Genomic DNA, 12219 nt, shown 5'->3' on the forward strand with positions numbered 1-12219 from the left:
TTACAGATGCCACACATGATGCAGATGACTGTGGAAAATGATTCTTCAGTGTCTGAGTTCATTCTCATGGGGCTGACAAATCAACCCGAGCTTCAGCTGCCCTTATTTATTCTCTTCTTGGTGAACTACACAGCTACTGTGATGGGCAACTTGAGCTTAATGAATCTCATTTGCCTAAACTCAAACCTCCACACCCCCATGTACTTTTTCCTCTTCAATCTGTCCTTCATTGATTTCTGTTATTCAATGGTCTTTACCCCCAAAATGCTGATGAGTTTTGTTTTAGAGAAGAACACTATCTCCTTTGGAGGATGCATGGCTCAGCTTTTTTTCTTCATATTTTTTGTGAACTCTGAGAGTTATGTGCTGACAGCCATGGCCTATGATCGCTACGTGGCCATCTGTAAGCCCTTACTGTACAAAGTTGTTATGTCCCCTAAGATCTGTTGTCTGTTGGTATTTTGTTCTTACTTGATGGGTTTTGCTAGTGCCTTGGCTCACACTGGGTGTATGGTCCGACTCAGCTTTTGTGATGCTAATATCATCAACCACTACATGTGTGATATTTTCCCTCTCCTACCACTCTCCTGCAGTAGCACCTATGTCAATGAGCTTATGAGCTCTGTGGTGGTGGGTACAGCTATCATTTTGTGTTGCCTCATTATCTTAATCTCATATGCTCTGATCCTTTTCAATATCATTCATATGTCATCAGGTAAGGCTTGGTCCAAAGCCTTGAGCACTTGTGGTTCTCACATCATAACTGTTAGTCTCTTCTATGGATTTGGCCTCCTTGTTTATGTCAAGCCATTGTCTGATGAAACTGTGGCCCAGGCTAAATTTTTCTCAGTGTTTTACACTTTATTGGTGCCCATGTTGAATCCTCTCATTTACAGCCTCAGAAACAAGGATGTAAAGTTTGCTGTGAAGAAAACCTGGAAAAGGATCACAAGCTGACTTATTCTACTACTTCCTCACCACTTCTAGTTTGAAGTGTGTGTGTGTGTGTGTGTTTCTTATTTTGACCACATTACTTATATTGTGGTCTTTTTATTTATTATTGGCCTTCAATTCCATTAATATAATTTATACTATAACATCACTTTTCTTTTTAGGACATGCAAGTGAGTACTGTGAGGATATAAGACATCCTCAGATTCAATGTTTATCTAAGATTATGTCATGTTCATTGATTGCTGTATTAGATTGAAACCCTGGTCAGCTTTTTTACTTTACCTGAGGATAAAAGTCCTTAGTACTTTTTATTTCATCTTTCTTTCAAAAATATTTGTACAATTAATTTAAAATTTATACGAATACGTTGAACCTCCCTGACTGTATGTATACTACATGTATTTGGTAGCCTTTTGAGGATAGAAGAGGATGTCTGTTTCCCTAGTAGTGGAATTACAGAGAGCTCAGAGTCACCATGTAGGTGCTGGGAAAGGAATCCTTGTCTTTTGAAAGAGTGTTAAGAGCTCTTAACAGCTGAGCTCTCTTCTTGGTGCCCAATGTCTATTTTTTTTTCAGCCAATAAAATTCCTGGAGTTCTATTCTTTATTTCCTATTCATTTCTTTCTGTTTTTTTTTTCTTATACAATTTTGATGTGTTGCCTCACTTGAAGGATTCATTACCTATGTACTCATTCAAAGAGATGTGAAGTCATTTGTGGAGACTGTTTAACTATCAAAATACCAGCAATTATTTGATATGGTCCTTTTTAAACATTTTCCTTTGAAATTGATTATTGAAATCTGTCATTTGCTGGGGTAAGGTTTTACTTTTGTGGTTATCAGAACATGTTTTAGGTCTATTCTTCTACACATGTTTCTCCATTCCCTCATGAGTTTGAGACTATTTCAGCAAATACATGTTTTTGTTATTAATAGAATTGAAATTATCACCTTATTATCTATGATATGTGGATTGTGTCTATGACTTTTTTCTTATAGTTACACACAGTTTTGGCAACAGAACACAGTGTTTTAACAGTATCTAGACTATCCCTTGCATTCCATTCTACAGAATGGATAGTGTTTTCTTAAAGGATATCAGTTGGCTTCTGTAAAAGAAATAGCACATTAGGAAAAAGACCTCTGTATCCGTCTGCCACGTAGATAAGGAAATGGTCAAATGAGCACTGCCAGTCCATACAACTAATGATTCACAGTTAATTTTCACTCATGTTGCATTTCTTATGCTGTAATACATGGAGAGGAAAAATTGAAAGTGAAGAAACAACATCTGGAGAGTTATTCCCTATGATTCCCCCAAAAAGGAATCTATGAGATTATGGACTCAGTCAGGATGCTTATGTTAGAATTTTCAAGCTCATGTTTTGTTTGTTTTTATTTTGCTTTTGTTTTTGACACATTCCCCAGTGGAAATGTAGGAATAATGTGTTGTAAAGCTGCTGAGCTACATAGCAATACTTTGTCTCCTATTTTTGATTAGTGATTCTCTTTCAGGAATGACAGGATTAAGGGGTTTTGTTAAGCCTTTTTGAGGTATGTCACTATCCTTATAGTTTAGTATGTACTGTAAGAAGTTTATCAAGTGCCTTATATTTATTTAGACAGAAATATAATTCATTCATGAAACACACAACTAATAATTGCTTTGCATTACATTTTCCTTTTGAATTTATTTACTTTTCATTTACTTCACCTCATTGTTGTAACCCCATTCCTCCTCCCATCCCAGGACCAACCTTCTTCTTTCCCTTTACCCTCCACCCTTGCCTAGTTCTCAGAAAAGGGTAGCTCCCTTTCCCATCCACCCCAGTTCATCAAATTGCATCAGTTCTGAGCATGTCCTCTTTCCCTGTGGCCTGGAAAGGCAGTTGCATCAAGGGGAAGTGATCAAAAAGCTAGCGAGAAAGTCTGTGTCTAATGCAGCCTCCTCATCCTTTACTAATATACACATGAAGCCTAAGCTGCCCATCTGCTACATTTTAGTAGGAGGCCTAGGTCAGTCCCTGCATGGACCTTGGTTGATAGAGTTTTAGCAAGCATCTCTGGGGCCTGGTTTGTTGGCAATGTTGGTCTTCTTACTGGCACCTCGAGGTCCTTTTCTTGCTCCTCCCACTTTTCCAGAAGACTCTCTACTCATCACCATATATTTGGCTGTGAGTTTCAACATCTGTTTTGAGGTAGCACTGAATGGATTCTCTCAAAGGACATCTTTGATAGGCTCCTGTCTGGAAACTTAGCAACATATCATTCATAGTGGCAGAGGTTGGCATTCTCCCAAAGTTTGGGTATTTGGTTGGTTCAGGCATTGCTTGGGTATTCCCAACCAATTGCTCTAATTGCTTTATCTTTTTCCCAGCACATCTTGAAAGCAGGATAAGTTTGGGGTTGAAATTTTAATGGGTTAGTTGGCGTTCACCTCACTCTACTAGTCGACTAGTGTGGCTAGAGGGTGTCCTCTTCAGTTTCTATGCCCTCTGCTCCTAGGAGTCTCTGCTTGAATTCCTCCCAGGAGCTTGTCACAGAGATACGCCACTCTCAGGTTCTCTGTTCACTAAAGGCCTTCTGTCCTCTTTCCCTTTTTCTCCCTCGGTCTAGTTTCCACTCTCTTAACTCTCTACACCCTCTCTCTTCCCTTATTCCCTCTCTTCAATCACTACTTCTGTCTATTCTGTCTCCCCTTCTCAGTGAGATTTATGCATCCTCCCTTGGATCCTCTATTTTCTTATCTCCTTTGGGTCTGTGTTTCATAGTATGCTTTTCTAGTAGTTTATACCTAAAATCCACATATGAGCACATACCATGTGCTTCTTTCTTATTGTGTGTGTTGGGTGTAAAATATGCTTTATAGTGTTCATGGAAAAACCCAAAGATATGTGGATGATGAATGTTTAAAGCTCCCTCAGTGAAACTTCCTTCTCACCTTGCAGTCAGAGTCTGTTTTCCTCTAGGAACTGTGTGTGTACTGATAATATGTTCTTAGGCAATGTCTTGTGAAGACAATGTGTTTCATGAGTTTTCCGAGTATTAAAAGTGCCTGTCTTCCCTCCAGAAGCCAATATTCCAATTTACAGAGTATAACTCCATAATAGAGGATATGTCATGCTTAGGATTCAATAGATCTTGAAAGTATAATTTTTATATTAATATTGCTTAAAATTTCTAATACATTTGACTTAGAACTGCAAAATTAGAAAAACAATGTGTCTGAGAAATCAAATCAGTCTGACAATCAATGCTATTAAGAATTTTTATTTATTTTAATGGTAATATGACCATTGAATATTCTTGATTTCTCAAGAGTAGTCTAAATTCTTAGTCTTTTTCATTTTTTCTTTTACATTTATTTTTACATTTACAGTGTGTGACTAAACAGACTTGTGAAAGGCCATTTTGTATTTGAGATTCCTATGTTGAGAATTTTTTGTTTAGAACTTTTTCCTTTTAAATTGGATTATTTGGGTTTTTTTGACATACATGCATATATATTTATATACATGCACAAACACAGATATATATGATATTAGTCTTCCATTTGATATGAATTTGGATAAAAATCTTTTCCCATTTTGTAACCTTTTTCTTTGTCTGAATGGCAGTGTGCTTTGCATTACAGAAATTTTCAGTTTCATTAGGTCTTATTTATTATTTGTTGATCTTGTTGCCTGCAATAATGGTGTTCTGTCCCAGAAGACTTATTTGCCACTGCTTTCAAGGCAACTTCCCACTTTCTCTTCTATCAGGTTCAGCGTATCTGGTTTTATGTTGATGTCTTTGATATACTTGAACTTGAGTTTTGTGCAAGGTGAAAAGTGTAGATCTGTTTTTTTTTTTTTTGTTTTTTTTTTTTTTTTGACTAGCACCATTTCTTGAAGATGCTGTCCTTTTTCCACAGTGCACTTCTGGTTTCTTTATAAAAAATGAGTTGTGTGCAGAGTGATAAGTATGGTTCTATTTGCATTTTTCTACATGTAGACATCCAGTTAGACCAGCACCATTGTAAGGTTTTGGCATCTTTGTCAAAAACCAGAATTGTGTGGGTTTATTTCTGGGTCTTCTATTTGGGTCCATTGATCCACCATTCTGTTTCTATGCCAGTACCATGCAGTTTTTATTACTGTTGCTCTATAGTACAGCTTGAGATCAGGTATGGAGATACCTCCAGAAGATCTTTTATTGTAGAGGATTGTTTTAACAATTCTTGGTTCTTGTTATTCCATATGAAGTTGAGAATTTTTCTTTCAAGGTCTGTAAAGAATTGTGCTGGGAATTTGATGGGAATTGCATTGAATCTGTAGATTGCTTTTGGTAAGATGGCCATTTTTACTATGTTAATCCTGCCAATCGATGAGCGTGGGAGATCTTTCCATCTTCTGATATCTTCTTCTAATTCTTTCTTCAGAGACTTAATTTTTTTTTTCATACAAGTCTTTGACTTGCTTGGTTAGGATCACATCAAGGTACTTTATGTCTTTTGTGGCTATTGTGAAGCGTTTTGTTTCCTAAAGTCCAAGTGGATCAAAGACCTCTACATAAAACCAGACACATTAAATCGGTTAGAAGAAAAAGTGGGGAAGAGCCTTGAACTTATTGACACAGGAGACAACTTCCTGAACAGAACACCAACAGCACAGGCTCTAAGATAAACAATCAATAAATGGGACATCATGAAACTGAAAAGCTTCTGTAAAGCAAAGGATACTGTCATCAAAACAAAATGACTGCCTACAGATTGGGAAAGTATCTTCACCAACCCTTTATCTGACAGAGGGCTAATGTCCAGTATATATAAAGAATTCAAGAAGATAAAAAGCAACAAATCAAGTAATCCAATTAAAAAATGGAGTACAGAGCTAAACAGAGAATTCTCAATAGAGGAATATCAAATGGTAGAGAAACACTTAAAGAAATGTTCAACGTCCTTAGTCATCAGGGAAATGCAAATCAAAATTACCCTGAGATATTAGCCATACAATATAGGATTAAACATACTAAAATCTATGTCCTAGAGGAGCTAAACAACAAAAGTGACCCTAGGGAAGAGGTTGAAACCTCATTCAGAAGGCAATGAGGATAGACATCAGAGTAGGAGAAGACAGGGAACAGGACAAGAGCCTGTTCCCTGGGTACAGGGAACCTTAGATACCTTAGGTTATCTAAGGTATCTAAGATAACCTTAGCATCTCCTTAGATACCCTGATGGGTTCCTCTACCCATCAGGGTATCTAAGGAGATGCTGAGACTCATAGCTAAACTTTGGACAGAGTACAGGGGACCTTATGGAAGAAGGGAGAGATAGAAAGACCTAGAGAGGACAGGAGCTCCACAAGAAAACCACAGATCCAAAAAACATGGGCTCAGGCAGACCTGCAGAGAACAATACTCCAACCAAGGACCATACATGAAGAGGATCTATACCCCTGCTCAGCTGAAGTCCATGGGCTAATATCTCCTTATAAGTGAGTATATAACATATGTATCTTTCTGCTTCTGGGCTACTGCACTCAAAATAATTTTTTCTAGTTCCACCCGTTTGCTTGCAAATTTCATTGATTTTCTTGTTTTAATTGCTGAATAATATTCCATTGTGTAAATGTACCACAATTTCTGTATCCATTCTTCAGTTGAGGGACACCTAGGTTGTTTCCTGACTCTGGCTATTATGAATAAAGGTGCTATGAACATAGTTAAGGAAATGTCCTTGTTGTATGGTTGAGCATCTTTTAGATATATGCTTGGGAGTGATATAACTGGATCTTGAAGTAGCACTATATCTATTTTTTTGAGAAAGGGCCTGATTGATTTCCATATGAATCCAAGAGCTGGTTCTTTGAGAGAATTAACAGAACCAAAATATCTGAGCACAGGGGTCTTTTCTGAGACTGATACTACAACCAAGGTCTGTTCATAGATATAACCTAGAACCCCTGCTCAGATGTAGCCCATGACCACTCAGTCTGCAAGTGTGTTCCCTAGTAATGGGAACAGGAACTGTCTCTGACAAGAACTCAGGGGCTGGCTCTTTGACACTCCCCCACCCCCACCCCCAAGGGAGGAGCAGCCTTGCCAGGCCACAGAGGAGGACATTTCAGCCAATCCTGATGAGACCAGATAAGCTAGGGTCAGATGGAAGGGAGGAGGTCCTCCCCTATCAGTGGACTTGAAGAGAGGCATGGGAGGAGATGAGGGAGGGAGGGTTGGATTGGGAGGGAATGAGAGAGGGGGCTACAGCTGAGATACAAAGTGAATAAAAGGTAATTAATGTAAAAAATAAAATTTAATTCCAAAAGAAAGAAAATTAACAATATAGACAAACCCTTAGCCAAACTAACTAAAAGGCAGAGGAACTCAATCATTCCCATTGAAATCAGGAACAAGTCAAGGCTGCCCACGGTTATCTTAGCTCTTCAGCTTAGTTCGTGAAGTCATAGCGAGAGCAATAACTGAACTAAAGGAGATCAAGGGGATACAAATTGTAAAGGAAGAAGTCAAAGTATCACTGTTCGCAGATGATATGATGGTATACATAAGTGACCCAAAAATTCTACCAGAGAACTCCTTCAGTTGGTAAACACCTTCATCAAAGTGGCTGGATACAAAATTAACTCAAAAGAAAAAATCAGTAGCCCCCCCCCCCCATATACTAAAGACCAAAAGGCTGAGAAAGAAATTAGAGAAACAACACCCTTCACAATATCCACAAATAATATAAAGTACCCTGGTGTTATTCTAACCAAAAAAGTGAAAGATCTGTATGAAAAACACTTCAAGAATCAGGAAAATTAATTTTTTATTGAAAAATATTAAAATATGTTTTTATTTGAAATACAATTACCTCCCTTCAGCCCTCCCAGGTGCCCTTTCTCCAGCCTCTCCCAGGACTTTTCACTCTTAGGTTGATAAACTCTTTTGATTATTTACAGAGTTTTAAATTAGCATTTAGTATATATTTGCTGTACTAAGTGTTAGGTTTTGTTATAAATTCTTCATAGATGTTCTAGAAGCTGACTAGGAACATCCCACTAAAAAGGTTGAGATGGAGATCTCTGACTTCCTGAATGGAAATCATTTTTTCAAAACTCTTTGCCCTGACTCTGGATGCGCTAAGGAGAAAAGAAATATGTAAAATATGTCTCCTTGCTTTCATGATGATAAATACTGAACAGGTAGGCCTTTCATGATTTTTGCATTTCATCATAAATTTAAATCCTACCTGTGCATTGCGAAGATGCTTTTTTAAAAAAATATTTATATATTTATTTATTACAATTTATTCACTTTGTATCCTGTCTACAGCCCCCTCCCTTGTCTCCTCCCAGTCTCACCGCCCTCCCTCTTGTCCCCCTATGCCCTTTCCCTAGTCCCCTAATAGGGGAGGACCTCCTCCACTTCTATCTGACACTAGCTTATGGCTGCATCCTCCTCCTTCATGGACTGGCAAGGCTGTACTGCACCCCCTAGGGGGAGGTGATCAGACAGCCTGCCACTGAGTTCGTGTGAGACACAGCCCCTGTACCTCTTACCAGGGAACCCACTTGGAAACAGAGCAGCCAATGGGCTTCCTTTGAACAGGGGGTCTGGGTCCTTTTCATACACTGTTCTTAGTTGGAATATTAGTCTCTGCAGTCCCCTCACCACCAGGCCCAGGTATTTTGGATCTGTTGTTGTCCTTGTGGAGCTCTTGTCCTGAGGGGATGCTTTTAGCTGGTTGCTTACATAGAAAGTTAAGAAAAGCACATCACATTTTCAGACTGTTATTTGAAGTTCTATCTTCTATCCCATGTGGTGACTATAACCAAAGTAATACCATTTACCTTTCTGAATGAGGATTAATCATCTTCCCTAGGGTCCTCCTTCTTGCTTAGCTTCTTTAGGTGTACAGATTTTAGTATGTTTATTCTATATTATATAGATTGGTATTATCAATACACATTATGTAAATGAAACTTTCCAAGGTTAAAATACTATCTTATAAAAGAACTTTGATATAAAACAAGACAAACAAAAGATGAGAAATGTATTCACATAAAGTTCACTATTTGGAGTTAACTTTCTTGACATTTACAAAATGACTATCAAGTATTCAAAGAATTAATAAAAAGATAAGAACTCAAAAAATAAAACAAGAAGATATTAGTAATCATCTATTAAAATGATTAAAATAAGAAACTGTGACAATGCTAAATATTGCAAAGGATAAAACACTAAAAATATTAGAAAATCTCATTTATTTCTGAGGGAATGTAAATGATACAAACAATTGTTAGAGAGATTTTTAGTTTTTTAATTTTAACTTTTATTTATTACACTTTATTCACTTTGTATTCCCCCATACACCCCTCACTCCTCCCCTCCTAATCCCACCTTCCCTCCCAATTCTCCACGAATGCCCATCCTCAAGTCCACTGATAGGGGAGGTCTTCCTCTCCTTCCTTCTAATCCTAGTCTATCAGATATCATCTGGAGTGGCTGCATTGTCATCTTCTGTGGCCTGGTAAGGCTGTTTACCCCTCAGGGAGAGGTGATCAAAGAGCAGGCCAATCAGATTATGTCAGAGGCAGTCCCTCTTCCCAATATTATGGAGCCCACTTGGACACTGAACTGACATGGGCTACATCTGTGCAGGGGTTCTAGGTTATCTCCATGCATGGTACTTGGTTGGAGTATGAGTCTCTGGAAAGACCCCTGTGTTCAAATTTTTTTGTTCTGTTGCTCTCCTTGTGGAGTTCCTGTCCTCTCCAGATCTTACTATTTCCCACTTCTTTCCTAAGATTCCATGAACTCTGCCCAGCAATTGGCCATAAGTCTCAGCATCTGCATTGATAGTCTGCAGGACAAAGCCTTTCAGAGGTCCTCTGTGTCAGGCTCCTGACTTGTTCCCTCATTTTGCCTTCTTCTGATGTCTATCCTCTTTGCCTTTCTGGATAGGGATTGAGCATTTTAGCAAGAGTCCTCCCTCTTGATTATTTTCTTTAGGTGTACAGATTTTAGTAGGTTTATCCTATATTATATGTCTATATGAGTGTGTATATACCATGTGTGTCTTTCTGCTTCTGGGATAGCTCATTCAGGATGATTTTTCCAGATCCCACCATTTACCTGCAAATTTCATGATTTCCTTGTTCTTTATTGCTGAATAATATTCCATTGTGTACATGTACCACAATTTCTGTATCTATCCTTCAGTTGAGGGGCATCTGGGCTGTTTCCAGCTCTGGCTGTTACAAATAAAGCTACTACAAACATGGTTGAACAAATGTCTTTATTGTGTACTTGAGCCTCTTTTGCATATATGCCTAGAAGTGGTATGTCTGGATCTTGAGGAAGCGCTATTCCTAGTTGTCTGAGAAACTGCCAGATTGCTTTCTAGAATGGTTATACAAGTTTACATTCCCACCAGCAGTGGAGGAGGGTTCCCCTTTCTCCACAACCTCTCCAGCATGTGCTGTCACTTGAGTTATTCATCTTGGCCATTCTGATGAATGTAAGGTGAAATATCAGGGTAATTTTGATTTGCATTTCCCTGATGGCTAATGAGATTGAGCATTTCAGTGTTTCTCTACCATTTTATATTTCTCTATCAAGAATTCTCTGTGTAGCTCTGTTCCCCATTTTTTAAATTTGATTACTTGGTTTGTTGCTTTTCAGCTTCTTGAGTTCTCTGTCAGATAAAAGGTTGGTGAAGATTCTTTCCCAATCTGTAGGCATTTGCTTTGTTTTGATGACTCTGTCCTTTGCTTTACACAAGCTTTTCATTTTCAAAAGACAGTTGAAGGAGATCAAGGGTATACAAATTGGAAAGGAAGAACTCATATTATCACTATTTGCAGATGATATGATAGTATATGTGAGTGACCCCAAAAATTCTACCAGGGAACTTCTACAGCTGATAAACACACCTTCAGAAAATTGGCTGGATACAAAATTAACTCAAAAAAAAAATCAGGAGACAGAGGAAGAGAGACAAGGAGAGAGAATATACTTGAAGCATCTAGAAGTTGCACACATATAGATCCAATCTCTATCTATTGCCTTGACCTTTTTTTTTTTTCTGTGCTTGACACACAGATCTCCTTTTTTTTTTCAGTGCAGTTTATTCAGGAACCTTGAACAATCCTCGGACCCCTGGGGAAAGCCAGCCCACAGCTTAAATAGCCTCTGGGTAGCCAACCCAGGTGTGCCACGTGGGCAATGCAGATAGGTCCACATACATGGAAGCAAGCCAGATCCTCAGCCTTAGCCAAATGTGGAATTGTTTGTGACAGAGAGCACTCACCATCAGGAAGGTGGAAGGCGGAAATCAGCTCCATCTTTAATCCATCCCTCTGCACTAGAGATAAAATCCATGGGACCCTGTGCATCCCAGGGAAACATTTTACACTGAGTGGTATTCCTAGCCCAAAATCTTAATTTAGTCTTCCCAATGAGATGGCTAGAGAATTCTTAGCAGCAAACTGAAGGAGTAAAATGAGGGTAGTGATTTGTTCAACCTATGGAGACACGTGAAAGCCCAAGCTACAACACATTTCCTATATATTAAAAGTGGAAAATGAAGAATAAGAGTTAAGGATGACTATGAGGTCGCCATTCCTATTTTATTTCTATGCTCCCTTAAAATTGAGATTCTTTCCCAGCCCCATCTTTTCAGGGCATCCAGAACATCCTATACTTTTCTGGATACTTCCTGTGTCTCACTTTCCTCATCCTTAAAATAAAGATGGTATTGATAATGCAGATGTCACAGTTTCATGATGATTAAAATGAATACTTGCAACATACGTATAATGAGTTTGGCACTTTTTAATCCATGACTCCACATTGTCTCAATAAATACTAGTTATTATTCCTAAAAAAAAAAAAATATCAGTAGCCCTCCTGTATACAAAAGACAATAGGGCTGAGAAAGAAATTGGGGAAACAACACCTTTCACAATAGCCACAAATGACAAAAAGTACCTTGGTGTAACCCTAAGCAAGCAAGTCAAAGACTTGTATGAAAAAAATTTCTAGTCCCTGAAGAAAGAATTAGAAGAAGATATCAGAAGATAGAAAGATCTCCCATGCTCATGGCTTGGCAGGATTAACATAGTAAAAATGGCCATCTTACCAAAAGCAAGATTCAATGCAATTCCCATCAAATTATCAACACAATTCTTTACAGACCTGGAAAGAAAAATTCTCAATTTCATATGGAATAACAAGAAATCCAGAATTGCTAAAACAATCCTCTACAATAAAAGATCTTCT

General features: G+C 38.2%; 1 protein-coding gene across 1 annotated transcript; it reads left to right on the forward strand.

Moving 5' to 3' along the window:
- LOC110561351 (olfactory receptor 143) lies at nt 1-957 on the forward strand. The gene has a single exon (XM_060377241.1). It carries the CDS (start codon nt 7-9, stop codon nt 955-957), a length of 951 nt encoding a protein of 316 aa, XP_060233224.1. The 5' UTR covers nt 1-6.
- The last annotated feature ends 11262 nt before the right edge of the window (nt 958-12219 follow it).

The sequence above is a fragment of the Meriones unguiculatus genome, chromosome 1, assembly GCF_030254825.1.
Source record: "Meriones unguiculatus strain TT.TT164.6M chromosome 1, Bangor_MerUng_6.1, whole genome shotgun sequence".
NCBI classification, from domain to species: domain Eukaryota; kingdom Metazoa; phylum Chordata; class Mammalia; order Rodentia; family Muridae; genus Meriones; species Meriones unguiculatus.